A 25,631-nucleotide genomic window follows, 5' to 3' on the forward strand; every position below is an offset into this window, starting at 1 on the left:
TACATAAACATGTAGAGAACATTTTAAATTGCAGGCCATATGATCTGAAACATTAAAAAGTCTGGTACCTTGTCCCTCTCCAAGAGTCCACAGTTCATCATCATCAAAATGGGAGTCTCCTCCAATTCCTGGCCCCGGTGCAAAGGCATGAGCCAGGAGACCATCTTTGCCATCAAAGGGATAGCCATCCCCGTGTTCTGCAGGAGCAAGCAGACAAAAAAGAGCAGTTTCCAGTGACCTCAGGCAGAGTCTCTACATGAATGATGATTATCATGTGTACTTTCCCATCCAAGACAGCAGCAGAATACTCTAGTGTGTGAATTTATTGCTTTGGGTTGTGCTGGCAAGGCTGAACCAGAAGACAAGTGGCCAGTTCTTACAAAGAACATTAAGTGTCAGTAGTGCAGTTGTCGCAGCATGTTATTTTATATCTAGTAACTATCATGGAAAGGAATCAAAAATTCTGAAGACCAGTACAGTATTGTACATGAGATGTATTCCTGCACACAGTGCTATTTCTCAATGGAGGCTGATAGGGAGTTGCAAAGTAAATATTGTAGTTGAGGGATATTTTCAGGTAATTCATATCACTCTCCAACACAGACATTGGAAAGTAAAGGCAGATTTCACTTTGCAGGCTGCTCTTTTCTGTTACACCTCAGACTGCTGTGCTCTTTCCTTTGTGCAGGATACTCACTGCCCAGCAGGAAAGCAAAGCTGGGTGTCTCAGCAGTGAGCTCTGGAAAACCAGCTTGCTCTTGCTGCTCTGAGTCCTGAAGGAGCCTATTCCTCCTCCCCTTCAAGCACTCCGAGACTCAGGCAGCTCACAGGGCAGCAGCAGGTTAAGCAGATCTCCTGTTATTACACTGGAGGCTTTTCTTGGAAGTACACCACTTGTGGGTAAGGCAGGCTGGCACGGGCATAGCCCTGGTATTCATAGCTTTCCCACCACACTGACCTGTGCATCAAAGCTGCCTGCCAGCATCTCCACTTGCATCGTTTCTGGTCTTTTGGTCTGATGCCTTGCCATTTAACAGAAGCCCTAAATACACAGGCCTGATTCTCTCCTCTGTTCCACTGATTTCAGGCTGGTGTCACTCTTAATACTAGTTCAGTTCATTCCCTTCAGGACACTAGCGTGTCAGTTGTCAGGGAGAAGATTCTGACATATATTAGGTGCTTTACTCCCATTTATTTCCAAGTGGATCTTTTGCTTAAGAGAAAGGTTAAAAATGACCTCATGGATGTCTCAGCTTCTGTGAATCTGGCATGCAGTAAAGTGATAGAAATGACAGAATGTAGAAGGAGTTCTTTGCCCACAGTTTCTGAGTTGGCTATAGCCAGCAAGTACTAAAACCAGCAGAAACACTTCTGCTTTTATAAGACTTTTTTTTTTTTTTTTTTGCAAACCAAGCCAGTCTGGATGAGGATCTGAAGTCCTGAGTGTACAAAATCTCTGCAGCTTTTGAGGTCAACTCATCAGTAGCTAAAGCAAAGAAAACCAGCTTGAAATGAAGGCTTTTACAAAGAGTTCAGTTATTCTTTGAACTATTCACTTAACTTCCAAAATCTACCTCCCAAGTGATTGGCTGCACAAGTATCTTCATTAGTATTAAAAATTCTGTGAGTGTCCAGAAGAAATTAAAATGTCCCAGGTTTACACAGAAAAACCATAAATATTCTTTCAAGAAAAGCCAGAATTAATTGAGAGGGCATGCACAACAAAAATGAATCAAGACACCCATCATCAGCTGCATTCAAAGCATAGTTCAGTTTATGATCCATATTTTTAAATTCTTCAAGACCGAAGAACGCATTGAAAGCTTACATTCTGCCATGCTAGTGAATGGAAACCAGCTATGGAGTCAAACGTGGAAGCCACAAATCCATTTTTAAGCTTCAGTATGTTAGAACCCTCACCACTATCACTGGAAAACAGCATACAAAACTATAAATAAATGGTATGATGGCATTCCATTCTCTTACATGGCAGAAAGCCAGCTTGTATCATCTGAAGATCTTTACCAATATGTCTCAGTTCTCTTTCTGATTTGTAAATTTAAAAATAAAATGTTGCCCCTAGCAATTGTCTTTTGGAAGGATAAATATAGTGTAAGGATATTATATAAATACTTCTCTTGCTTTCTCATGTATAAGAAAGAAAAAAAAGTCTTAGTGAAATTAGAGCTTAGCTTGTATGAGCCAAGTGTGAACTAGGACAAAGTTTGCCAGAAAGGCTCACTGGTGCTATTTATTGAGGGTGGATCATTCTAATACTGAGGATTAATGAAAGGAAAAAAACCCAAAACCATAAGAAAAATAGAGAAATATACCCCAGCGGCCAAAATTAATCATAATATCTGCTTCTCCATCATGTATTCGGTTAAATCTCAGCGGTGTGACATCACTCCAGACTTGAAAGGCTCGAGCAAAGGCATCATCTACTGTCTCAGGATCCAAATCTGGGGTATAGCCTATAATCCTGGGAGGTAAAAGAAATAGTTAAGTAACACACAAACCTCCTCCCTGTATTAGTTGTTTACTGCTCAACATGCTGAGTAGACTCAGCAGTGAACCAGCTGAGGGGTAACACTGCTGCACATGAGATCTAAACACCTTGTTTGATTCAAAGAGGTGTTTAGATGTGGCACTTACTGTTTATTTTCTTTTGGAATTGGTGCAGCAGCAAGGAAAAAATTATAAATCCAGAGGCTGTAAAGCCTGCATGGCAGTGGGCCTTGTACAGAATATTCTGGGTTATGCATTAATACGGAGACCAGAAAATGAGCTCTATAACATTCTGAGAGTTTCAGTGGATTGTTTTGCTCTTTATTAAGAACAGAAAAGCAGCCCTTCTCCCTCACCTGTGTCTCTAACTGTGTGTTATTTCATCCCTGTGGAATGCTAATCCATTACCTGTGTGTGGGATACACTGGCAATAAGATATATGGGGAAATAGGAGGAAATAGCATGTAAGATAAAGCTGTAGGCCTGATCTGAGAAAGGGACAAACTCTTAAGTGTGTTGCTTTCTTCTTCATGTGTTTTAATTGGACTTCTTAGTGCCTTATATTATATCCTGCTATCTTTCATATACAGACAAGTTTCGGATTCTTTGCTGCTGGGGCTGTGCATAGTGAGGGAAACTACTTTGTGCCTAAGGAGAATGAGGAAGAATCAGAGGAAGCACATCAGCAAGTAGGGGCTGTGAGAGCTGCCACAGGTTTTTTCAGTGTTTATTAGGTTAGTCACAGCCCAAGGGATGCTTTGAGTCCAAACTTGAGAGGAAGCAGCAGACTAAAGCAACTAAGACAAATCTGCTGTTTTTTCTCATTGCTGGTAAAAGTTTGTGCATGGACCACCTAAGGTAATGATTTTGTTATTACAATGAGAGCTGTATTGGTCCCTAACTCTTCAGAAGAAGATCAAATTAGAACGTGCCAAACTTATTGCAATAGGCTTGTTGTAACTCATGTCTGTATATATCTGAAATACAATAGTTTGATTTTAAATTTTATTTTATCATCTCCTGTTTTAGGACTGCTGAATGAAGAGGAGTTTGGCCTCTGCAATCAGTAAGTACTGTGGTCCTCCTGGAGAGATGGGCAGGTGAGATACTCCAGCTCCCTTAGGATACTTGCTGCAGAGCAAAGAGTAAACCCAAAATCTCCTTACTTTCAGCCAGAACCAGAAAGTTGATCTTGAGATGATTCTTCCTGATATGTTACAGCTTGAAATGATGGAGGTGTTTGTTAAAGCACCTGGTAGTTCAGCAAACACAAGGGGACTCTAGTTCAAGGAATCTTGTCTAGCCCTCTAAACAGCTACTGCATTTCTAAGTGCCTTGTTTGTTCTTGGAAGTGCTATGGTTACATGTGAGCAGAACCCACCATTAGCAGTCAGTACCTGTATGTTATATGATTCTTTTCCCATTTTGGCTTTCTTGCAAAGAAGTTGTAATTGGCTACATCAGGGTTACCACAGCGGGGTTTCTTCATTGTCTCAATAGTATTTTGATCCAAATCTCCTGTTTCAGGCAGCCCAAAAAATTTCTGCATTTTCTTCAGAGTATCTTTCAGGACAAATAAATTGCAACTGTCTTTTGGGCACCCATAGTATTTATTCAGGTATTGCTTGGGAAAAAAACACAGAACAAAGACTTTAAAATTTATAAAATAAATAGGTAATCAAATACATACCATACAAATAAATACTATAATTCCATGTTAGCTTTCCACCTGTAATTTGCAAGTTCTCTTTTCAAAATTACTATCACTAGTAAGTGAGGGAGCAGCCGAGTCTCCTTAATTGACACAAAGCATCCTTGATCACATGATGTTGCTAATTAAACAATCATTTCTACTATTAGCTATCACCTTTACTTAATGAATTGCTTTTAGTTATTAGAATATAGACCTTTAATGTAGAACTACAAAGTAAAAATGGGCTTGTCTTTTTTTTTTCTGTTTCTTTGTGATGTATAAATCTGCTTACAGCTTTAGATTTTGTGTAATGTTTTATTGGAAGAATCTGGATTATTGAGAAACTTGTGAAGATACCAAAGCAACTCCACAAATGAGACCACATTGATTGCATAGAAAAACCCCATTCTTTATTCAAACCACACAGAGTTGTTTGAATGTTGTATGTGTTTGCTTTTCAGTCAAACATTGCAAAAACCTTAGGAAAAAAGTATTTGGTAACATCTCAGTTGCTTGGACACTGCAGCCAATCAATATCCGTATACTTAAAACTCCACTGAATGCTCCAGCAGGTTACGGCCAGACATGTTTCTGATACAGCCATGGTGGCAGTTCCCAAAGTTCTCATTAAAAAAGTGTGGTCATAAGAGACCAAAAAGATGGCACAAATCCCATTATTTTCATCTCTTGCCTAAAATAATACCCACCAAAGTCTCCTCTCCTTCTCTTAAGGATGGGTTTACAGTATTTTATGCCCCACTGTGAAAGAAATGCTACAGCCATGTGAAATGGTAGGTATTCCCAAATGGCACCCAAATGGGTGCTTGGCACTGCACAGAGCTGAGAAATGCCCTTGCCAAAGGTGCTATGAGACAGGAAGGTTGCAAGTTACTGATCTTTCTGGTTAAATCTGTCTGTAGCTGAGGAATAAACACCCTTCAGGTATTCTATCCCAAACATTAACTACAAGTCCAAGGTAGGAAAACACCTAAATAAGGTAAAGGTATATTTGCCAAAAATATATAAGGAATATCAGTGAGTATTGTTTCAAACTGTGGATTACAAGAAGCCTGAGAAAATGACTGCACATTTAAGTTCTTGTGCCAGAACGTATTCCCAAGGGAAACCTTGTTTCATATGTCTAATTAATTGCTGAAGTTCACCTAGGAGACTGGGGATAAGACCACAACATCAGCAAAACAAAGCAGACAATACTTGATAACCACAGTTGGTCAAGCCTACATTTCACCACTCTCCTCACGAAGTCCAGACTAACCTCATCTGCCCAGCATAGGAAATGGTTCAGGGCTTACTCAGAAAAGGATTTAATCAAGATGTTACACCATTTCCTTCAGAAGGTCCTCCATCCATCATGATTATGTACAGACTATGGCTAGTTCTTGTGATTTTTGTAACTTCTGACGTGGTACTTCTCCAGTGGAGACTGGCACTGGCCAATAAAGGTCACAGAGTGGTTTCATCTTTGCTTCCACTGAGCTGCTGTCTACACACAGTTAATAGGGCCTGGTGGAAATTATGTGAAATGCATTAAGAATATACTCAAACAAGCCCATTTGGTTTTTATTCTAATTTTCATTTTCATGTCGTTTGATGGATTTTCTTATGCTTTTGCTTGCATCCCCAATGACGTACCATGGTATAATATAGACTGTACATCAGGCCTGAAGTTTACTGAAGGACCAGGATGCTGCTCTTGCCATTTTAGGTTTGGGAGCAAGCTGTACAACCGAAAATATAAACTGAGGCATGGTAAAGAATTTTACTTGCTAGAATTCTAAATAAAAAGCTAACCCCTTTCAGTTTTTCCTAAAATGGAGATTTTTTTGAAGATGAGAAATGACCATGATCAGCTGTTCTATGAGGCGAGAATCTTGAAGAAAATGTAATGTCTGTGCAAACCACATCTTGGCCTAGGCTGTGAAATGCAGTTTCTCCAGAGTCAGCAGGGAGCTGTGGTGATCTGGAATTTTGATCCAGCCCATTAATGAAACAGGATCCAGCTGCAACATAGCAATTTGTGTTCTGATGCTGAGTGTTGGGGCTGCTCTGATGGAGGGTGTGAGGAAAGGCAGACAGTTAACATTGCCCAAGAATACCCCAAGAAAGACAAAGAAGAACTGCAGTGTTAAACCAGCTTGTAATTTTCCTCTGAGCACACATAATAAATAGGTTGTTTGAAAGAAACAGAGACAAGGGGAGGTGTGGATTGCTGTAATTGAATAAAAGCCTGGCTGTGTCTAAGAAAATAGATATCTAAGATTGGTTAAATTGCTCTTAGACATGTGGGACCCCACTCTCCTCTCCCAGTGCACTTCCCCCACCCCCAGCCCTTGGCTACTGTGCTGCTAAGGCAAACCCTTGGGGGAATTTGTTTTGTTAAAGACTGAGGAATGCCCTTTGTGGGTCAGTTTGTTTCTCCTAAACTTTCCAACACAGCTCACAACTGGAAATTCTCTCTCTACCCTCCCCCAGACCTTCTTTAACCTGGCAAGCTTTCCCAAGATGCACACAAACTCCTAAAGAAAAGTGACCAACTTTGAAATCTTTATGTCCTAAAATAAGAATAATTTATCTCAATCCTCCTTAAAATGGATTTACTGCTGGAGAAGAGAAATGTCTATAATTTACATGGTAAAATAAGGACAATCCATCTCAATCTCCCTTTAAATGGACTTCCCTATAATGTCATTTTTATGAAGGTCCACTGGGCTAAAAATAGGTTAGAATAAAATGCTGTGGTGTTTTAGCTATAATTTGCTAATATCACAGAAATCCAAACTCCTTTTTTTTGTTCCAGATTGGATTTGGGAAAAAAAAATTCTTTAAGCCTCTGATGAGATTGTTTTCCAAAGTCAAAACTAGACACAACGGCTTCTGAAATGCGAGCCAGCTTTCAACTGCAGTGTCCCTTAAAGTTGTGTTTATGCAACACATGGTAAACAATCTGGAAAACACACTTCTGAAAGCCATGATACATGCATTAAGGGAGTCTCGACTGCCCTCACTTCTACTTGATTTAAGTAACAACATTGGGTGTCTCTTATTCGACCTTCTTTCCTCTTACCATTGCAATCTTTTGATTACAGTTGAGATGATTTAATGAAAATATTTTGTATCTTGAGACTTAAGGAAAAAACCCCAAAAAACCAACTTTCTTTGCTGGCTTTAAAACTTTTAAGAGAGGAAACATTACTTGGCTCCAGTTTTAACTTTTGAAAGCTGATACCTTTGCTAGCTAGCTAGCACTTCCAGAGACTCTAGGGAAAGAATAGCTACAGTCATTCCTTAACCTCAGCTGAAACAAGAAAGAAACATCTGCTTATGAAACAACAATATAAATCCAAAGCAAAGATGAAACCAACACTTACCACTGCTAGTTCTTTGTCTGTTTTGGGAGTGCTGTCTCCGGGAAACTTAATGATTGGTGACGGTGCGGGTAAAGTTCTGTTAAAAAGATATACTTGGATGAATAGTACTTTAAAAATGAAGCCACAGCCAAAGTGAGTCTTCATTCTGCCTAAACTTGTGCTCTCCTCCTTGGAAAAAGTTTTTCTCCACTCCCTCTCCGTTACTTTAGCTGCAAAGTGCACCAGTTGCTTATCTGCACATCTTAACTCTCAGCACCGTTTTCCCTTTTGCTTGCTCTAGCAATTCCTTTGTATGTTTAAAACATCCAGATGCGCAGTCTCAAGCTACCACAAGAGGAAGTCTGAAAACTAGTGGAAACATGAGGAAAGGGCAGTTACCAGATGTGATTGCTGTGATTTTAAGGTAGCAACAGGCAGATAGTTATTATTGCTGAAAGAGACCACGTTTTCTCCTCATTTGTATATGTGAAAGCATTTATTTATGCCAGAGGGGGGGGAAAATACAAAACCTGACTTAATCTTGAAGACAAAGTGTCCCAAATATATTTTAAAATTTAAAAAAAAAAAAAAAGAAGAGGGAAAGAAATTACTAAACATATTCTTGGCTAAGAATTTTTACTATTTTTTTAGCCTATTTTTATGTCACAGACATAATGATATGCTTTAGTCATGTGTGGTTGTGCTCCCACACACAATGCCTTACAACAAACATTTTGATTATGGATTTTGAGGTGCCCTGCCCAGGCCAGTGCAGCTGAGTGAGGCTTCTTGTCCCCCCTCCTGCTGAGGCTACACAGAGTGTGGGTCTGCTCAGGGCTCAGTGTGAGCCTCACTCTCTCCCTGCTCCCTGCACAACACGCAGAGCTCTCAGTAAGGTTCCTGTGGCTTGTTGAGTTCCGAAGCAGCTTGAAGCTTTGCCACCAACAGAAACAGCGTATCACCTTACTCATACAGGGTAAAAGGTAATTAGGCAGATTCAGCAATAGAAATGAGCTTCAATAACTGATGTCAGGGAAATTGTGCAAAATTCAGTGTTTGCTTGTAATGGTCACCTGGTGCAGCTGCATGAATCTGAAATTTTGGTGTAAATATGGCCATTGTCATGGACAGTCCATATACTGTGTCATTCATAGTATTGCCAGCTTTGAGGTGCTATTACAAGTGGAATATTATTTTAGCTGAATATCCCTAGTCTAGGTGTTTGGCTCATGACTTTTCAAGGTGGGAGGTTGGCAATTCTGCATGATTGCAAACTGTGTTCTGGCCAGCCAAGGGTCTGCAGTTTCTATGAAACACGAGTCCAGCTATGAAAGTTCCTCTGACCTGTATGCCACCATAGAGATTGTCACAGCTTTCCAATGAATGGTAAATGAAAGTTTTCCAGATATGACTCCTGTTAACAAATCAGGGCTTTTAATGAAGCGAAAATACTTTGCAGGTATTTGGTGTTTACTGATGATATTTGATATTTAATTGTGATTAGTTGATATTGACAGTTTTTGATTTCTGTTAATATCAAGCTATTTTGCTAACTGTACCCCAAAATCCATGAAGTGAATAGTCTTACATAAAGGCAAGAATAGTCTTACATAAAGGCAAGGATTTCAAAGTGGTGGCTGAGTGGCTCAAGGATAAAAGCATTTGCAGGGGCTTTTGCTGCCCATACACTTCCACTGACAGCCCAACACAGCCACTGTATGCAGGGCTGCTGGGTGAATCGGCCATGGGAAACGACATGATGCTCAGGAGAGAAAGAGGAGTTACGGGAACTTTGTGCATGAGTGGAGCTGTCTTTGTAAGCAAGTGGCTTTGTATTTATCCCCACTCATCCTTTCAGGAGTGAATCTGATGTGACTTGAGTTACAGTGAACAACTTTCCCGTAATCGTTCAGCTTTGAAATGACACATTCTTTTTTAGCTTTTCCCTATCAGCAAAAATCCATGGCCATTTAAAGTGTTGCCTTAATAAACAGCACTTCTGAAAATATGATCCAGTTTTTTCCAGAGCCTGGTACTTGGTTGTGGGGAATGACTCTTCAGCTTTGTTTGTGATGACAGCTCATATTTGTATCTGGCCATGTGGCACTCTAAGAGGACAAAGGCCAAGGAAGCCTTCTCTACATGTGCCAAGTTACTCTTAGGTCTCAATTAAGCAAGTAAAAATACTATGTATCATGTTGCAAATTCTCCAGTTACTTCTGTGCTCTGTGTTAGGTCAAGGGCTGACGTAAATCTTAAAGCATAAGAACCACGTCACTTTCATAAGAATTTTAATGCAATTTCTGACAGCTTAGCAGCTTTCATTTAGAAGGGTACTGTAGTGAAGCTGTTTAAAGCCAAATGTGTCCTGGCACATTCCAGTTGCACTCATAAGCCTCATTGAAAACTAATGAATGCTCTGTTCTCTGTCTGTCCTCATGAACGTCGGATCAGAAATGGATGAGGAAATTTTTGAATGAACTGTGAGGTCTGTGCAGTTTAAAAATCTCACTGTATTTTGTCTCTTATCTTTGCTGGCAGTGAGAGTAGGTTGAGGTCACCTTCTAAATATGCTTCCTAAAAAATCCTGGTGAAGCAACAGAAATCATGCAGACCTGCAGTGAAGCATTGTTTCTCACCTTTGTTTGCATTTTTGCTGGTAGATTGCTTTGCTGGTACTACTCCAGTGAGTGAGCAGTTAAGCAAGTTATATTCAATTAGAAAACATAATACATAATGGAATATTGGGTTTATGGGTATTGGGTGAACCAACAGGTTGAGTTTCTGAGCAGTCAGTGAAAGGCATTCTCTTCCATTAGCACATGACATCAGTACCAGCTTATGAGCCTGGCTGAGCTGCCTTCTTTCAGATTGGTGAAGCAAAATAAATCCTGGTGACGCTTTGTGAGAGTAGAAGTTCTATCGTATTGAGATTAAAATTGGGGTAAAATGTTTCTTACCTCCTTATATTTGTCTTTTAGCTCTATGCCATCATCCTGTTCTTAATGTGCTGCAGAGGTGCTGCTTTTGCAGGCTGGGAATGCAGTGGTGCTAGATCCTGAAAGTAGGGACATTCTGCTGCTGTCTGGCCTCTGCTTTGAGTCAGAGGTTGGGCTAAAAGACTTTTAAGGTTGGTTACAGCCCAAATTACCCCATCACCCTACTAATCTAGCTGAATTTGAAGACATGGTATGATCTGTTTTCTTATCTCAGACTAGTTAATCTTAAAATCAGGGAGACAGACTCTGAAGCATTTGAAGTGATGTATTCTGACATTGACAGATTGACAGGTTATTTGCTGTTAGTGTTTAGTGCATAAACATTCCTCAGCCCTCCATACTCTGAAGAGATTACCTCTGACAGTAATTAGTGACTTCTGGGTAGATTCCATTGAAGCTAAAAATTAAGGAAAGAGGCAATACGAAACAAAGAAGTAAAAGCCCTGCTGAGAAGACAGCATAAGGACATCTACCAGCTTTATGGAAGAGCTGAAACAATGACCTAGATCTCCTTTCTCTTACCTTAAACCTCTATAAGATATATTGTCTATGTAAACAGATGCTACCTCTGGATTAGCTACAGAAAATGAACAGTTATACCTCCTACTACAGCCTTTATGAATTTGTGGAAAAAATTAGTTTCCCTGTTGCATATAATTTTTACATTAGGTATTTATTTGATATACACATTGATATATCTCTCCTGAGTAATAAAAAGCTCCTCTGTAGTTCTTGAGTTTGTTTCAGGTTAGAACCACTCCATATTGAAAATTTTAAACCATCTACTTTGTGATGCCAGATTTACTTTTTAAATGTCTACTTTTGTGCATTAATAGTTACTGTATGGCAGACACCACACCATCTGAGAAGGCAAATACCTCTTTTGAGGACATACTTCAATAATAACAGTAAAAAGGGAATCAGGATGTCTTTTGAGCTGTAAGCTACATATCTCAGTAGATCTGACTGTGATAAGAGAAACATGAGCATGCATTAACATGCTGTTTTTATCAAAGGCTTTTTCTGTTTCAGAAAATGAGTTTTGAAATGATTCAGGAGCACTCAGCAGTTTCAAGATTAGACTTCAGATGGTGTCCTGGGTAATTTGCTCACAGAGTAGTTATCCCTCCAGAAATGCACTGTAGCAATTCTTACTGTCACTAATTCCAAAATTTTATCAAAAGCTGATGATTTCCTCATGGTTCTAGAAGAGTATGTTAGGCGGAGTTGTCAGTGAGCACAGGCCATTGGAGGATGATGGATTTATTCCTGGTGGGGTTTCATATTTTAAATTGAAACCTGTTGCTAGGCTGAAGAAATAAATAATCATCAGAACAATTAAGATCTGAAGAAAACAGCTGATCCTCTGATTACCAGCTCAGCTGGTTCTAACTGGGTTCAGTGGGTTGTGTGTCTGCAAGTAAATTATTTCTGTACATGTGTGTAACCTCTTCTCATGTGTTTTCTAGGTCATGTGCTGTCAGTTTATAGCTTCTAGTTTAGGAAGCAAAACAAGTTTGAGTAATGTAGATGGCCTTGCATTGATTTTAGCAGGATTTGTGGAAAAGAAGTAACCGATCACAGTTGTCAGAGCTAATGTGCTGTTCTTAGAGTGTTTCAGTCAGAACTTCCAAGGAAAATCCAAAGCTCAGGTGATGGAAAAATTTGCCTGAACTTCAGAAAAGGTGCCAATGCAACTATCCCAAGGTCCAGTTTAGCCAGACTTTTGGCTACTTTTTGGTTTTCCAGGGTTGCCTCGTGACTCATTCTGTTTCCAGAGATCCCATTTTGTAATTTCTCCTGGATCATCATTCCAGAACCTTCTTTCTTTGTGTCTGCGGAAGAGAGGTTTATAAGTACCAGGAAACCAAAGAGCTTAGAGAAGATAGCATGGGACTAGACTGTGCTAAAAGAGGGTTTTGATGCCTTCTGCCACATGTCTGACTTGCAGGGCACTGTGGTAGAAAGTAGCAAGGCCATGAGCTTGGTGCCAGACTGAGACCCCACTGAGCCTGAGGTGTATAGGAATCATTTATCTACTCAGTGCTCTTTCTTAGTGGTAGCTGTGCTGAAAATGGACCATCTATACAAGTAACAGTACTGACAGACTAAGGGACTTCATTCTTTCTGGGGTTTGACACTGGCAAGTCACTAAGCTCCAAGCTCCTGCCATTCAGAGCCTGTAACAGAAATAGTGGTGTCTCCTGCAGCTGACTGAAGGAGATGTGTGCCCCTGGAGGAACAGAGGAAGGCATGATATTAGCAGTTATCTGTTTTAGTAAGGTGGTCTCCAGGAAGCAATGGTTAGTAACAGCAGTCCCCACTGAGTTTAAAAGGATTAATAACTTCAGCAAGAACTCATTTATATGGCAGGCAAGTGAGCTGATCTAAGCCCTGTATGTTGAAGGGTTGATCCTAACAGAACTTAAGCTTTAAACATCCACATAATTTATTATCTGGATGTGTTCTCTGTCTGCTCAGCAGCTGGCTCAGGATTCAGTGATCTAATTCACCATATCTGACCACCACATGAGGGAGTCTTTAAACTGTTGGAAATCAGTGTGTGTGTTTGTGTGCACGAAGAGATGAGAGTGGGACAATGTACAAAGGGTCAACAGTTGGTACCAGATGTGATTCTCAGCATTTAAGGTAGTAATTATATTTTTCCTTTTGTTTCGCTCATCCGTTCTGTTCTAGAAAGTTAGGTTAGGATATGAAGTTCCATTGACACATGGACAAAATTTGTTAGCTTGCTACTAAATTAGAAATGAACTTCTTTTATTTGATAATGAACTGGACCTTGTGGATACAATGTGCAGAACTAATTTGTCTTCAATTTGTCTTCAATTTGTCTTCAAGTGTGGTGGTTCCATACTGGTGCTTCCACATACTGGTGGTTCAGAAGAAGAAGTCCCAATGCTGCTGCATTTGGTGAGGCTTGGTAAGCTCAGCATGATCCTCAGTAGCACTGGGAGCAGATCCTGCTGTCCCCATTGGTGTTGCCTTGTGCCATGTGTTGTGCCAGGGCCTGTTGAGCTCCAGAAAGCAGCTTGCAGTGTAATATGTGAGTAAAGATGATGGGACCAAGCCCTTTGCTAGCAAGGCAGCCACCCCTACCCCCACAGCCAGAGCAAGAGCTAAATTGATGTGATTGCATGATCAACTCCTAAGCCCATAGCACAGAGCTATGGCATTTCTGCTTTTCAGATTTCAGAGACAGACCCTAAGGAGTACTGCACCGAGTGACCCATTTCTCAAATTCTGTGAAGAGGCACATTACTTACAAATAGTGCCACACCAAAGCCTGACTATTCCCCACTGCTGTTCTGTTGGTATTCATGGGAGATCTCTTTGCTGTAACAATGGGCAAATGCAAACCTGAACATGTCAGAATAATAGTTCTGCTTGCTTTGCTGCTGCTGCTGGGCAGCCGCTTGTTGCTAGTCACTGTACACCTCACTTGTCATTATAGTGTTGGTATTCAGACACCGAGGGGCCTTAATTAATGACTTTGAAGATATGGTCTTTTATAATTCATGACAGAACTTTAATTAAAATCAAATATATTGCAGTTGAGCTAGCAAAGGATTTACAGTGCACAATCTTTGATGGAGACAGTGATTCCCTCTGACCACTGGTGATGTATGCTGAATGCAAATTCCATTTCATCACAGCAGATTCAGAACAGAATTTTTTTTTTTTTAAACAGAGAGATCCCTGTTGTTATAGACTGGAAAGATGGTAAGGTCAAGAGGCGTGCAGTCATTTGATTCCCTCTCCTACCCCCATTTCCTCCTTTAGAATCCTCATCTATTTCAAAGGTCTGTATTGGTAGAGAAACAAAGAGGACACACTTCTTTGTGATGCCTATATACTCATTTATGATTTGCAGAGATGATGTGTGAAAATGCTGTGCATGGTTCAGGTACTCACTCCAGGACTCTTGTCAAAGCAGTAGGAGGATTCTTTTTTCACATAAAAGGAAACTGAGGCAGTGCTTTCACTTGGACAGTGCAGGAGAAGTTAATGGAATTTTGAAGAGTTCAGCTTGGTTCACTGATCAAGTACTTCTAGCCTATGTTGGGATAACTGGACTTAAGCAAATATGCAGCAGAATTATTGCTGTAGATTAAATCTGTTGTGCCAGGGAACATGATTTTCTTATGACAGTTGAATTTGTCTAATGACAGTTGAATTTGTCTTATGACAGTTGAATTTGTCTCAGTTTATTTGGCTTTACTGTGTAACTTGATTCACCCAGATTTCTTACAAAATATGGTTTTTATTTAGGAGACTTATACTGCTATCCCACTACTGCAGTGACTTCCTTAGAGTCCTTTGAATGGATTTCATGGTCTTGCTGGTTACTCTGCCTACTGAGGGTAAATATTTAGAAGACACTTGTGGCTTTGATTTTACAATTGTGAGTTGTAATTTTATCTCTTTTGTTCATCTCATCTGGTCTACTGAGGGATGGGTCTTCTTTTCTGTGGGGTTAGCTGATTGTTTGAGGTTGCCAAGTTTCCCTATCCTGTGTGTATGGAGGCCAGTCTAGGATCTTACCAGGAAAAACCAACAAACAAACAAACATAACCAACCAACAAAAATAACTATCTGCTACAAATACAAAAGCTAATAAATTAAACAAAACTTACAGTTTAATAGAACTAAGGGAAACTGGCCGATAAGTCATGTCAAGATAGTTCTAAAAAATTATCATGAGAGGGAGATGAATAATGGAAAAAATTGCATTTGAATAAATTAGTCACTGCAAGCTGGTAAAAAGACAGAAATGTCTTATTTAGTAGCTATAGAAATGGTTTAACACTAGGAAAATATTATTCAAAAATGTCTTTGCTAAATATTGAACACCATTCAGCCATCTGTAGTTACCAGCTTTACCTTTACAGTAGCATTAATTTCTTATAAATAGAAAATAACTTTCCCTGGAAAGGAGGAAAGAATTTCTTCAGTGGTTGCTCTTGGTAATGTTGCAAAAAGTTCATTTGTTTTATATTACTAACTTTTCGTTTAATACTTCAACCAACTGCTAAAACTACAATTTGTGAACTGTTAAAATGGAATTCCTGGGCACAATCATGGAGGATTTTTATTTGAAGTTGTTTTCTTTTGTTTTTATTGTCAATTTGCTGCAGCAAATTGTTACTCATATTGGATTATTTAAGGCTGTTTGGCTGGCAGATATATTTGCATGTGAGTCTTAATAGCACTGGGCTGTTTCTGCAGATGTAACCATCATTAGGGCAGCAGAGGCTCCGCTCTCAGAATGCTAAACCAAAGGTAATTCCATAGAATTGCAGACTCTTCTCTGGTTGAGCAGTATTTTGTGGCATCACACTAGAAAAGCTCTGGCTGATTTTCCATCTCCAATACGCAGAAGGATGCTCAGGGTCTCTACCAAGCCTGCCCAGACTGTTCCTGGCACTGCTCATGAGGCAGGAGCTGTTGGAGCAAGGCTGTTCAGGGAATCAGTGTCGTTGGTGACTTCCCTGCTGGTATAATTAGGTATTGAGGTCAACTTTTCCTTTAACAAGCCATACCAGGTCATTGGCTCATCCTGGAGATCGCAGGAACACAATCACAACCTCAAAGATGCCAAAAAGGAGAAAAATCCAGGGGCTCTGTGGGAATCCCAAAGGGGGGAAGTGAGGCCCGCGGAGCTTTTGTGGCAGTGTCGAGTTCAAAGGGAAATTCCATTAGCTGGAAACCCGAAGGAGTGGCACCACCTGCCTGTCCTCCAGCAGGCTGAGTTACTTGTTAATGGGAATGACTGAATAAAGGCAGCATTTTAATGGGCAGGGAGAATGTTTCTGTAAAGGGATTAAATTCCAACTTTTTGTCTTTCAATGTTTTTATTACTCTTCCTATGCTTTTTATGAGCTGTTAATTTCTTTCATACTTGACCATTATTAATACAGGGCAAATAAATGGCTAAACTACTTCCAGAGGCATCTTGATAGACCATACAGCATGTCTACATTTTCCTGTCAGGCAGACTGATTCTAGGGCCATTTGCACAAGTTTATACTGGCTTTTATTCCTGATTTCAAGATGATATTGAAAATATGAGTGCTGCTGCACACAAAATCTGGATCATGTATTTTTTCCTCTGTTCCAAAGAATAAAGTGCTTAAGGTTTTACTCTGAAATTTAAATGAAGATCTATTTTGGTTTTATCTCTGTACTTCCTAGCCTTTCTCCCTCCCCAGTCTGCTGTGATGTAATAGACAAAGATTTGAATTGGGAATTATGATCATAAGCAGATCAATACATGTTTTTCTGATGATAGTAAGATAAGCAGGGGTAACTTCCGTGTAAAATGATGGATTAACAGGCATTACTGAAAACATGCCATCTTCTGTGGAGCTGCAGCACCTGTACAGTATTATTAAATTTACTTTATTGTTTTTTTAGCATTACCATCTGTGATGGAGTCATCTTCCTGTTCCAGGGAGAGAGAAACTTTAAAGTGCATCAAGTTGTCTTGCTTTCAGCTCTTCACATTGAGAGTTTTTGGAACCTCACAACCTCAACAGTTGTAGCTAATTATGTTTTCCTGCTTGATCTCCTTAGTAGCTTTGGGAATGGCAGTCCACATGTTACCTGAGATGGTGTTTTACCCAGAATAGTGGTTTCATTCTGGATGCTGCTTTTACTGAGCCTTTGTCCCCTCCTCTGGTGCTTTCACCAGCAGAGAGATTCTACAAATCTCTCTCGGGTAATTCACAGAGCAGAAATCTGTAACCTTAAAACCCCCAACTTTCTAAGTTCCCAAGAGGCAGGTAGGACATTTAGCCTTCTTTGGTAAATTAAATAAGTGATTTATCATTTATTTAACTCAGATATCTCATAAATTAAGACAAGAAGCCTTTGCACACTCTTGGTCCAAGACCCAGTCCTACCTTTCCAGCACCCCTTTCTGAGCATAGTAACACTCAGCGCTTGCTGCTGCCAACTGCAAGTTAATCTTAACTAGATTTCTACAAGAGCTGATCCAATACCTTTCCTCTTGGCAGAATTTAATTTTTGCTTACTTTAATAATACCTAAATTTGAGGGAAGGAGGGCTCTTCACATGTCTCAGCTTTATTAGGTTTTGCATTGCATGTCCACTGGAGATTTTTATATATTAGCTCTTTCATTTTTCTGCTCCAGACGGGAAAGCCCTAGATTTGCCTCTCAGAATTCACCATTTCAAGAAATATTTGCATGTATGTTGATCGTGAATTCAGTCTTACTATGTGCCAGGCTGTTTCATAGGTATATTATCTCCTTTGCACAGAAACTTCCATTTTCATTTGTTTCATTGAAGTTCATCAGGTCTATCTTTATTGTAAAGCTGGCAAGATCATTCCAGGAGCCTTCCTGATTCCATATGCAGAAGGGAAGATAATCCTCTGCCTTTGAAGGCAGATGAAATCCTAATAATCTGTAACATTGCAGATTACAAACTGCAGCCCTCTCACAGTGAGTCTCTGACCTAAGGCACCATCTCGGGAAAACCAGTCTAAGTGAGCTCTGTTTATGTTACATTCTGGTTTATTGCAAATAGCATGAGCACTGATTTATAGCAGTTGTTTGTTATTAAGGTGAATATTCAGATCAGAATTGATGAAACATGCATGGATACACTGCATGTACTCTAGAGGAATTTGTGAGTTGCAGGTCATAGGCTCCACAAACCTCCTCAAGTCCTGGATCAATTTCCTGATTATTTGAGAAATATAACTATTACTGATGTGTAAAACAGGAAGATGGCAGAAATGGTCAGAGACATTGTTGGTATATTAGATTATCATAGATGTAGGAAATGCACCACAACTGATAAAACTGCAGAAGAACACCTGGTTCTTGTGATGAAGGGGAAGAATATTCCTCTTCCCTCAAGCTTCTTAGACTTGTAATTAGTGTTGCTTTCTCCTCCAAAGTCGGAACAAGATGTAACTAGGAATATTGAATTTCTAGAGGAACAATTGAGTCTATGATGGGAAATTAATATATATTTTTCTTATTTGTATGAGTTTTTAAACCTGTGTGTATAGATACCTTGTTGATTTTGGTGGGATAGTAACCAAATTATTAAGTTTCCCCAAGATTGGGAAAAGAACTTTTTTTCAAATCACAGAGTTCAACTGCCAATTGCTGCTTATTCTTGCAAATACTCTTATGGCTTCAATTTGACAGAGCACTTGAGCACTTGTTTTTACTCAATAGTCGTGTGAAACAAAAGAGATTAGTCTTGTGCTTAAATGCTGAATTGGAATGTATTTGGTTGAAGAAAATTAAATGCATTTATCATTGCAAAGAATGTAAATTCTATACTGTCAAATTCTAATGGGCTCAAGTTCAGTCAAAAGAATAGCACTACTCATAAACAGTATGAAGAGGGAAGCAGGCATAATAGCTAGAAGAATATTTAATACTTCCAAAGCACCTTTCACCAATGAGTTCACATTGCTGTGTGCATAAAAATGATCAACATTTCAACACCTCTGTGAACTAAGCTGAATATCTCCTTTCTCAGATGGGAAAGTCAAAGCACAAAGACTTTGAATGATTTATCTGCATGAATTGGTAGCAGAGCTAAGAATCAAATCTTGGCTTGCCTCAGTCTGCCATGGTATTATTGCTCATATGAACTATTCAGTCATTTATACTACATAGAAGTGACAAGCTCTGTCATTCAACTGGATAAATATAATTTAAAAATATGATTTCAGTGCAGCTCTTGCTCACCATTCTCCAAGATCCTTTTATTAGAAGTTTGCCTTTTTGTCTCCCATGACACCAAGCCTTGGATTTAAAGTTTACTGCATTCATTCTGCTTCTCACTTCCGCCAAACAAAAAGTTTAGACTGACCAAGTCACCTTGTCCACTGTTAGGAGACTGCTGTAATAAAAGTGAGAATAGGCAGGGCTGTGTGGAAAAGTTGTTTCCCACCTACAGGCATATCATACTAGATATAAAGTCTGTTATTTGCTTCTCATTGGGAGAGCTATGCAGCAATGTATATTTAGAAGATGTCTAATGTACTCTCCTGAAGTATGGGCAGAACGTTTTAATCTCAGAATTCAGGATACTTCTCTCTCTCCCAGCCCCTGCGGGTCTCCTCTGGTAGTTGTGAGTCATGAGAATGAATAATTTATGGTCTTTTTGCATAGAATGTAACACTAAAAATAATTTTCTTCTCATTATGTTGCAAACTGGAGTTTCTAGATCCCAAGGAAAATTGCCCAAGAACCTTAAAATTATGAGTTCTTTACAACCTATGTGTTTTGACCAAGAAATTTTCAAGTTCAATAAAACAAATAGCTGGTGTTTTACTCCTGGAAGTTTTGATGGGAGATTCTTTCTCTTGCAGACCTTGGAATGTTGGTCATTCACTTCTCTGGGGAACAAGACATAAGGTTCCTTACTTTAAAGATCTTTGATTGCTTTAAGGTTTAATATTTCTATTGTATAGAAGCCAGAAGCTTTTCCTACTCCATCTGTCACACAATGCCCACATGCACATCTTCTAGTTTACATGCTGCAAATAACTTCTTAAATGCCATTACAGTGAGGGAAATGACTATAGAAAAATGGCACTTGCCCCCTAGACCTGCTCTCCATATGTCTGACATATCTGCTTACTTAACAGAATTGAGCTTTTATTATTGCTAGCAATTAAGGGACAGTATAGCTGTGGGAAAGTGAGCTGGTTTTCTGCTCTGTCTGGCACATTTACAGCATCATGCTCAGGTAAATTTAAGTAACTGATTTTTATTATTGGTGATGATATTTGAGCCCTTAGCATCAGACTTCTGATTCCAGGTTGCATTTGCACAGCTGGCAGCATAGAGAAAGAAAGAAAAAATAAGGAGAAAAGAAAATCCCTTGCTTCATAAATTGAGTAGACCTAGTCTGGAAGATATTGAGAAACACTAATGGTTCATTAAAACACGTTTTCCTTATTTTTAACTTCAAACAAAGTTGGTGGGGAGCAAAGAGAGTCATTAGTGATGTTTGTAGGAAAAAATGTGTCGAGGTATGGAGATATTATGATGGCTTGTAGGTCTTTCTTTTTAGAAGTTTTTACATGATCTTACTCTGTTGCCTGTTTTATCGCGTGCCTCTTGTCCAGTCCCATCATCTGGCGCTGAGGTCTGTAGCAGCTTTGGGTATAAATCAGCTGAAGAAAGGTCACTTAATACAATAACAGATGGTTTCCTGTGAACTTCCAACTCTTTTCTAAGTATCAAAATTCTTCCTTTGATGAGACATGTGATTACTGACTGTATGACTTGGTTTGTTATCAGAATTAGAATACTGTCATGCTTCATTTATGAGTATTTGCATAAATCAACACATCTCCTTCTTAGGATGTACAATGCTAAGATCTTAACTTAGGCTAGAGTTGCTTCTTTCCTCATATTTTATGGAGCACATGGACTTGATTTTTAAATTTTTAATTCTAACACATCTTATTAAACGTGCAGGCACAGAGAAGCACCACCAGTCAAAGACATCATTATTATATGCATGGAGGGTTATCTTCTGCCATTCTACCCTCATCATTCATTAATGATGCACAGAGGCTTGTCATTTGTCTTTTCAATTCTTTGACTTTATTTTATTGCTCATATTTTATGACACATGGAGAGCTCTGTTGCAAGCATTCATCATCAGCCTTACATGTCTATTGAAATACCATCTCTGTTAGGCCAGGAAAAAGTACCCTTTGTTCTCTTTGTATTTTGCCTATGAACTTGGTCTCTTATTGTCGCTGTTTCTTGCAGTCTTTAAGTTTCTAAGAAAACTACTAACACTGCTCTGCTGTATGCTGAAAAAGCAGCTAACCCATACAGAAGAATGCATGGGTTTTACTCACCTTTATCTCATTTCGTAGCTGCTCCAACAAAACCCCAGTCACATCAGGGATATTCATTGGAACCTCAGTTGTAACTCCAGTTTGCCATTCAGATAGTGATCCTAAATATGATTAAGATGCTGCTTAGTCTTTGTAAAACTGCCAGATAGAAATCTCTCCTGCCAAATATGTTGGGTGTGTGTCTTTGTAAGGCAAGCTGTGGTCCACTGGGAACAGTGAGGAGACTATTAAAGCAGTCCTGACTTCTACATGTCACTTTGCAAAGCCCCCCAAGATACTCTGATCAGAGTCTTTGGAGTGTTTTAAGTTTTTCAAATTCAGTTTAAAGAGCGTAATCAAACTTTCTGACACAACTGGCACACATTAACATTTTTCAGCTGTAAACACACAAACCCAGGAATTTCTAATTGCCAGTAATTAAAGTGTGTGGTTGGTTTTGAAATGCTTTCCTATTGAAGGAATCTGAAGTGGTACAGCTCCCCAGTGATGTTCCCAAGGAGACAGAGGCCTGCCTGAGGCTGCCTTGCTGCCTCTCAAAAGGTACTAGGGAAGAAATTGGGCTGTGTACTCATCTTGCATAAACATTTGAGTTGGGGCTACTGTTGTGTGTTCTTAGAAAAAAAATTAGTTGGATAACTCCTTTTTATTGAAAAATTAATTAGTTCACCATGCTAAATATCACTTACTGCCTGATATGACATTTTGAAGGGCTCTGGTGTGCATAATCTTTTTCTGAAATGGTTCAAGAGCTCAGAAACACAAACCCATGCTGTCCCAGCAGGATGTGGGTGGCTTCCACTGCTTTATTAAAAACATTTACGAATGAAATGTTCTTTGGAGTAGAGCTAACCCTGAATTACTCTGAAAAGATCCAGAGACCAACCAGTTAGGGGCCAAGTTACGTGCATTTCCTCGGAGCTCTTTGGAGCACACAGAGAGGCAGTTCTTCCCTGATGCTTCGGTGCTTTATCCAAACACTGACTATGAGAAACAGGGCTGGAAGGTCTCCTGGGGAATATGATATACTAGAGCTGTCTCAGCTTGCTCTGGAGCATCTGGGGCTAATGACTGCTAAGAGGAATTTGATAGGAGGCATAGCCTAATCTAATATGGTAATTTCTAGATTTTCATGATAGCTTGATGCTTGACAAAATCCACTGCTGCTTTTCCCTTCCATGTGCTCACAGAAGATTCTTGCATAATCTGTCTTGAAAAAACCAGCAGAGTTGCTGAGCCAGGGCTTGGCAGTGCATCCTCTAGGGAAACACTTGCAACTATTTTTGTTTCACAGAGTGGTATTTCTGGTGGCCACATCACAATTCAGTTTTGAAGTGCTTGTCTTTTATTATCTCTCACAGGATTTCTTGATCTTCCTGTCTCTTCCAGTCAGTTCAAAAATACAGCAAGAGCAGCCTTTATTGTGGTATTCTGGCCCTTCTGTTTTCAGTTTCAACTATAGTGAGGAAGCCCAGAAGGAAAAATGCCTTTTTTTTTTTTTTTTTTTGCTGTAAGAGTTTAACCAATTGGAGGCTGAATTGGTTCAGCAAGTGCAGAATGGGGTGATGTTTCTTACTCTGAAGATTCAAACTGAAAAAAAACCAGAGATAATCTAAACTCTGCATTCACACCAACATGAAATGAATTAAAAGGATTTAATATATAGGTCATGAAAATGTGCCACTGCAGTGCTAACAATCCTGTAACAGGAGCAGTAACACTTTCAAAAGTTGACCAGTCAGTAAGTGCACCCTCCTTTGGATTACTGCCATGCATGTGTGAATAATGGCTGAGAACATGAGAAAATGTTAGGCAAGGGGCATTGTGGAGCCCTGTGAACTAGATTCCTTATCTCCCCTTCTGCTTGAGGCCAAAGAGTTATGGGACAGCAGAAGCAGTGTAGTAAACATTTGTGCTAGGACTGTGATTGCTTCCACTGTGTGTGCCTTGTTTCCTGTGGATACAGATATGAGCCAATGAAATGAGTAAAAATATGAAACACTGGTCTGACATCCTGAAAATGGAAGAGAGTTTACCAAGAAAATTAGGTTTATAACTAAGTACTTAGAGGGGAAGTGTGTTGGAGGATTAAAGCTGTTAAATTGCAGTCACCTAATTATCCTGAGACATTCTTTAAGTATGTGAACTCCAGAGTGTCCATCTATTGCACAGTCACCTTATCAAGAGGAAAGATGTTTCCATGCAACACGGATTGGAAAAGAACAAGAATCAGAAGCATAACAAAGCATTTATTGCCTAGTAAGAAGAATCAATGCACAATTTTTTTTTCCTCTTTTTAAAAAATTTGTAATTTGTTTTACATTCTTCAAACAAGGGAACATGAGTTTTGAGTTTTTTACAATGCAGGATCAGCTCTACTCTGGTAGTGGAGGACACAGAGTCTGTGGGTATGGTGATAAAATGACTCAGGTGTTAGCAATTCTGCTACTTCCTCTAGAAGACTTTCACAGCTGCATAAACATTTCCAGAGGAGTTCTTCCTGCTGTGCTTTCATTCAGAGCAGAAGTGAAAAGGATTGTGGTCTTTCTCATTCAGTAGGGCAGAAACATACTGAGTTCACAGGGAAACATTATGGAGATATTTGGAGGGGAAAAGGAAAAAGCCTAAATGGGTAGGAGAGAAAATGTGTGCTGAGGATTTATACTTTAAAACTAAACTCGACAGTAGGAGAATGAGAGCAAAATGTCCATTCTCCTGCAGGCAGCTGCAAATATCAGACAGATGGCAATTATGGGATGGTGATGTTTTCATTTATACTTCTGCTTCCAGATCCCACTTGTAGGCAGAATTCATTGAGTGGAAACAACAAATACTCAGCTTGTAGTCAAGCAAATAGCTTTTAAAACAATGAAGTATTGGAACACTAGAGCTTTACATGTCCTGCTTAGAGCTTTAGCATAGCATTTTTCAAATTCAATTCTGACACTTGGAAGTCCAGACCAGAGTTTCCCCACTAGCCTCCTAGAAACCCATGGAGTAATTTTTCAGGGATTTACTCAGGAAGTGGACGTGCATCCTCAGCTCTGCATGGACAGGTTGTAGCTTCAGGGCTGCAAGCAAGTCCCTGAAAGTCTGAGCAAATGACTAGAAATATGGGATTACATAGGCTTCATAAAAGTGTCTTGCCACCAGGATCCAGGGGGTGCCTGCCCTGCTTTCTCTCATATCCCACGGTAACGAAAATTTTCCACTCAAAGTGTTTTAATGAGGATAATTACACACACTTGCTGTATTTAGTTTGTGATGCTCTGACTTCCCACCTCATGTTTGCTAAGCCACAAATCAGAATGTTATTTTTAGATGGAGACACTCTCTTGGATTCATGCTGAGTATAAATATTTATAGGAATAAGGAACCCAAATAATTCAAGAATATTAAATTCATCTAAATACTTTCAACACATGGATGAAGTTGGCAAGTAAAAAGGGTTATCTCTGTTGTCTTACAACAAAATTTGCTGAAGTTACAGTTAACATATATTTTCCAGGCCTGTATTTACTCAGAGATCATCTAAACTAACGGCAGCTATAGAGACATTCTAAAGACTTGGCACTGTAATCTGTTTTGGTCTTCTGTATCAACCAGTGCCAGACAGTCTCTCTCTGCAGGCAGCAAGTGCTAATGAAGGCATCAAAAAGTCTAAAAGAATACTAAATCTATCAAAGCCTGCCACAGCCATCTGTGAGTGACTTTCAGGCACTCGTGCAGAAGATATCACACGGACACTGTGTAAGTGAACAGCATTAATGCTTCCACTCTGGAGGTATCTGTGTCAGGTTTTCTTCTGAAAAGGTTCCTTGCTGAAGTGTCAGGAGAAGGGAACTGTGCTAAGTGTTGTCAGACTTGCCAAGTGTGCATGGGATTGTGACACAGGGAAATAGCATGAAAGTAGGAAATTGGAATTTGTTCTCCTTGTTTCAAAGTTAAAATTAATCTAAGACAAACATGACCTTTACTCCACTTAAACTGACAGCAGAAATACTTTTGGGATTCCATACAGATTCTGTACATAGTGAAGGAGACACATCTGGAGGGCAGCTTGTGCTATCCCTCAGTTTTGCACACTCTCTTGTGACCCAAATGCTACATTGGTAACTCTGTTCTTCCTTTGAGTGTCCATGGTGAGTGTGCTCAATAGCACATCACTGAGCCAT

At 39.5% G+C, this 25,631-nt stretch overlaps 1 protein-coding gene and 1 long non-coding RNA gene across 2 annotated transcripts in view; one reads left to right on the forward strand and one right to left on the reverse strand.

The window, feature by feature from the left end:
- Positions 1-7,926, reverse strand: part of MMP2 (matrix metallopeptidase 2) — a 29,461-nt gene extending 21,535 nt beyond the window's left edge. The window contains exons 1-4 of the mRNA XM_085071842.1: positions 7,591-7,926; positions 3,906-4,132; positions 2,334-2,482; positions 69-197 (exon numbers count right to left, since the gene is read on the reverse strand). Coding sequence (XP_084927968.1) covers positions 69-197; positions 2,334-2,482; positions 3,906-4,132; positions 7,591-7,734 — 649 coding nt within the window. The 5' untranslated portion in view covers positions 7,735-7,926. The remainder of the gene's footprint in view (positions 1-68; positions 198-2,333; positions 2,483-3,905; positions 4,133-7,590) is intronic.
- LOC146432284 (uncharacterized) overlaps positions 1-25,631 on the forward strand; it is a 560,777-nt gene that overhangs the window by 43,496 nt on the left and 491,650 nt on the right. Inside the window, exon 2 of the long non-coding RNA XR_014854530.1 lies at positions 3,538-3,608. This is a non-coding gene — a long non-coding RNA (uncharacterized LOC146432284). The remainder of the gene's footprint in view (positions 1-3,537; positions 3,609-25,631) is intronic.

This window comes from Lichenostomus cassidix, chromosome 11 (assembly GCF_008360975.1).
Source record: "Lichenostomus cassidix isolate B80296 chromosome 11, HeHo_3.0, whole genome shotgun sequence".
Classification (NCBI taxonomy): Eukaryota; Metazoa; Chordata; class Aves; order Passeriformes; family Meliphagidae; genus Lichenostomus; species Lichenostomus cassidix.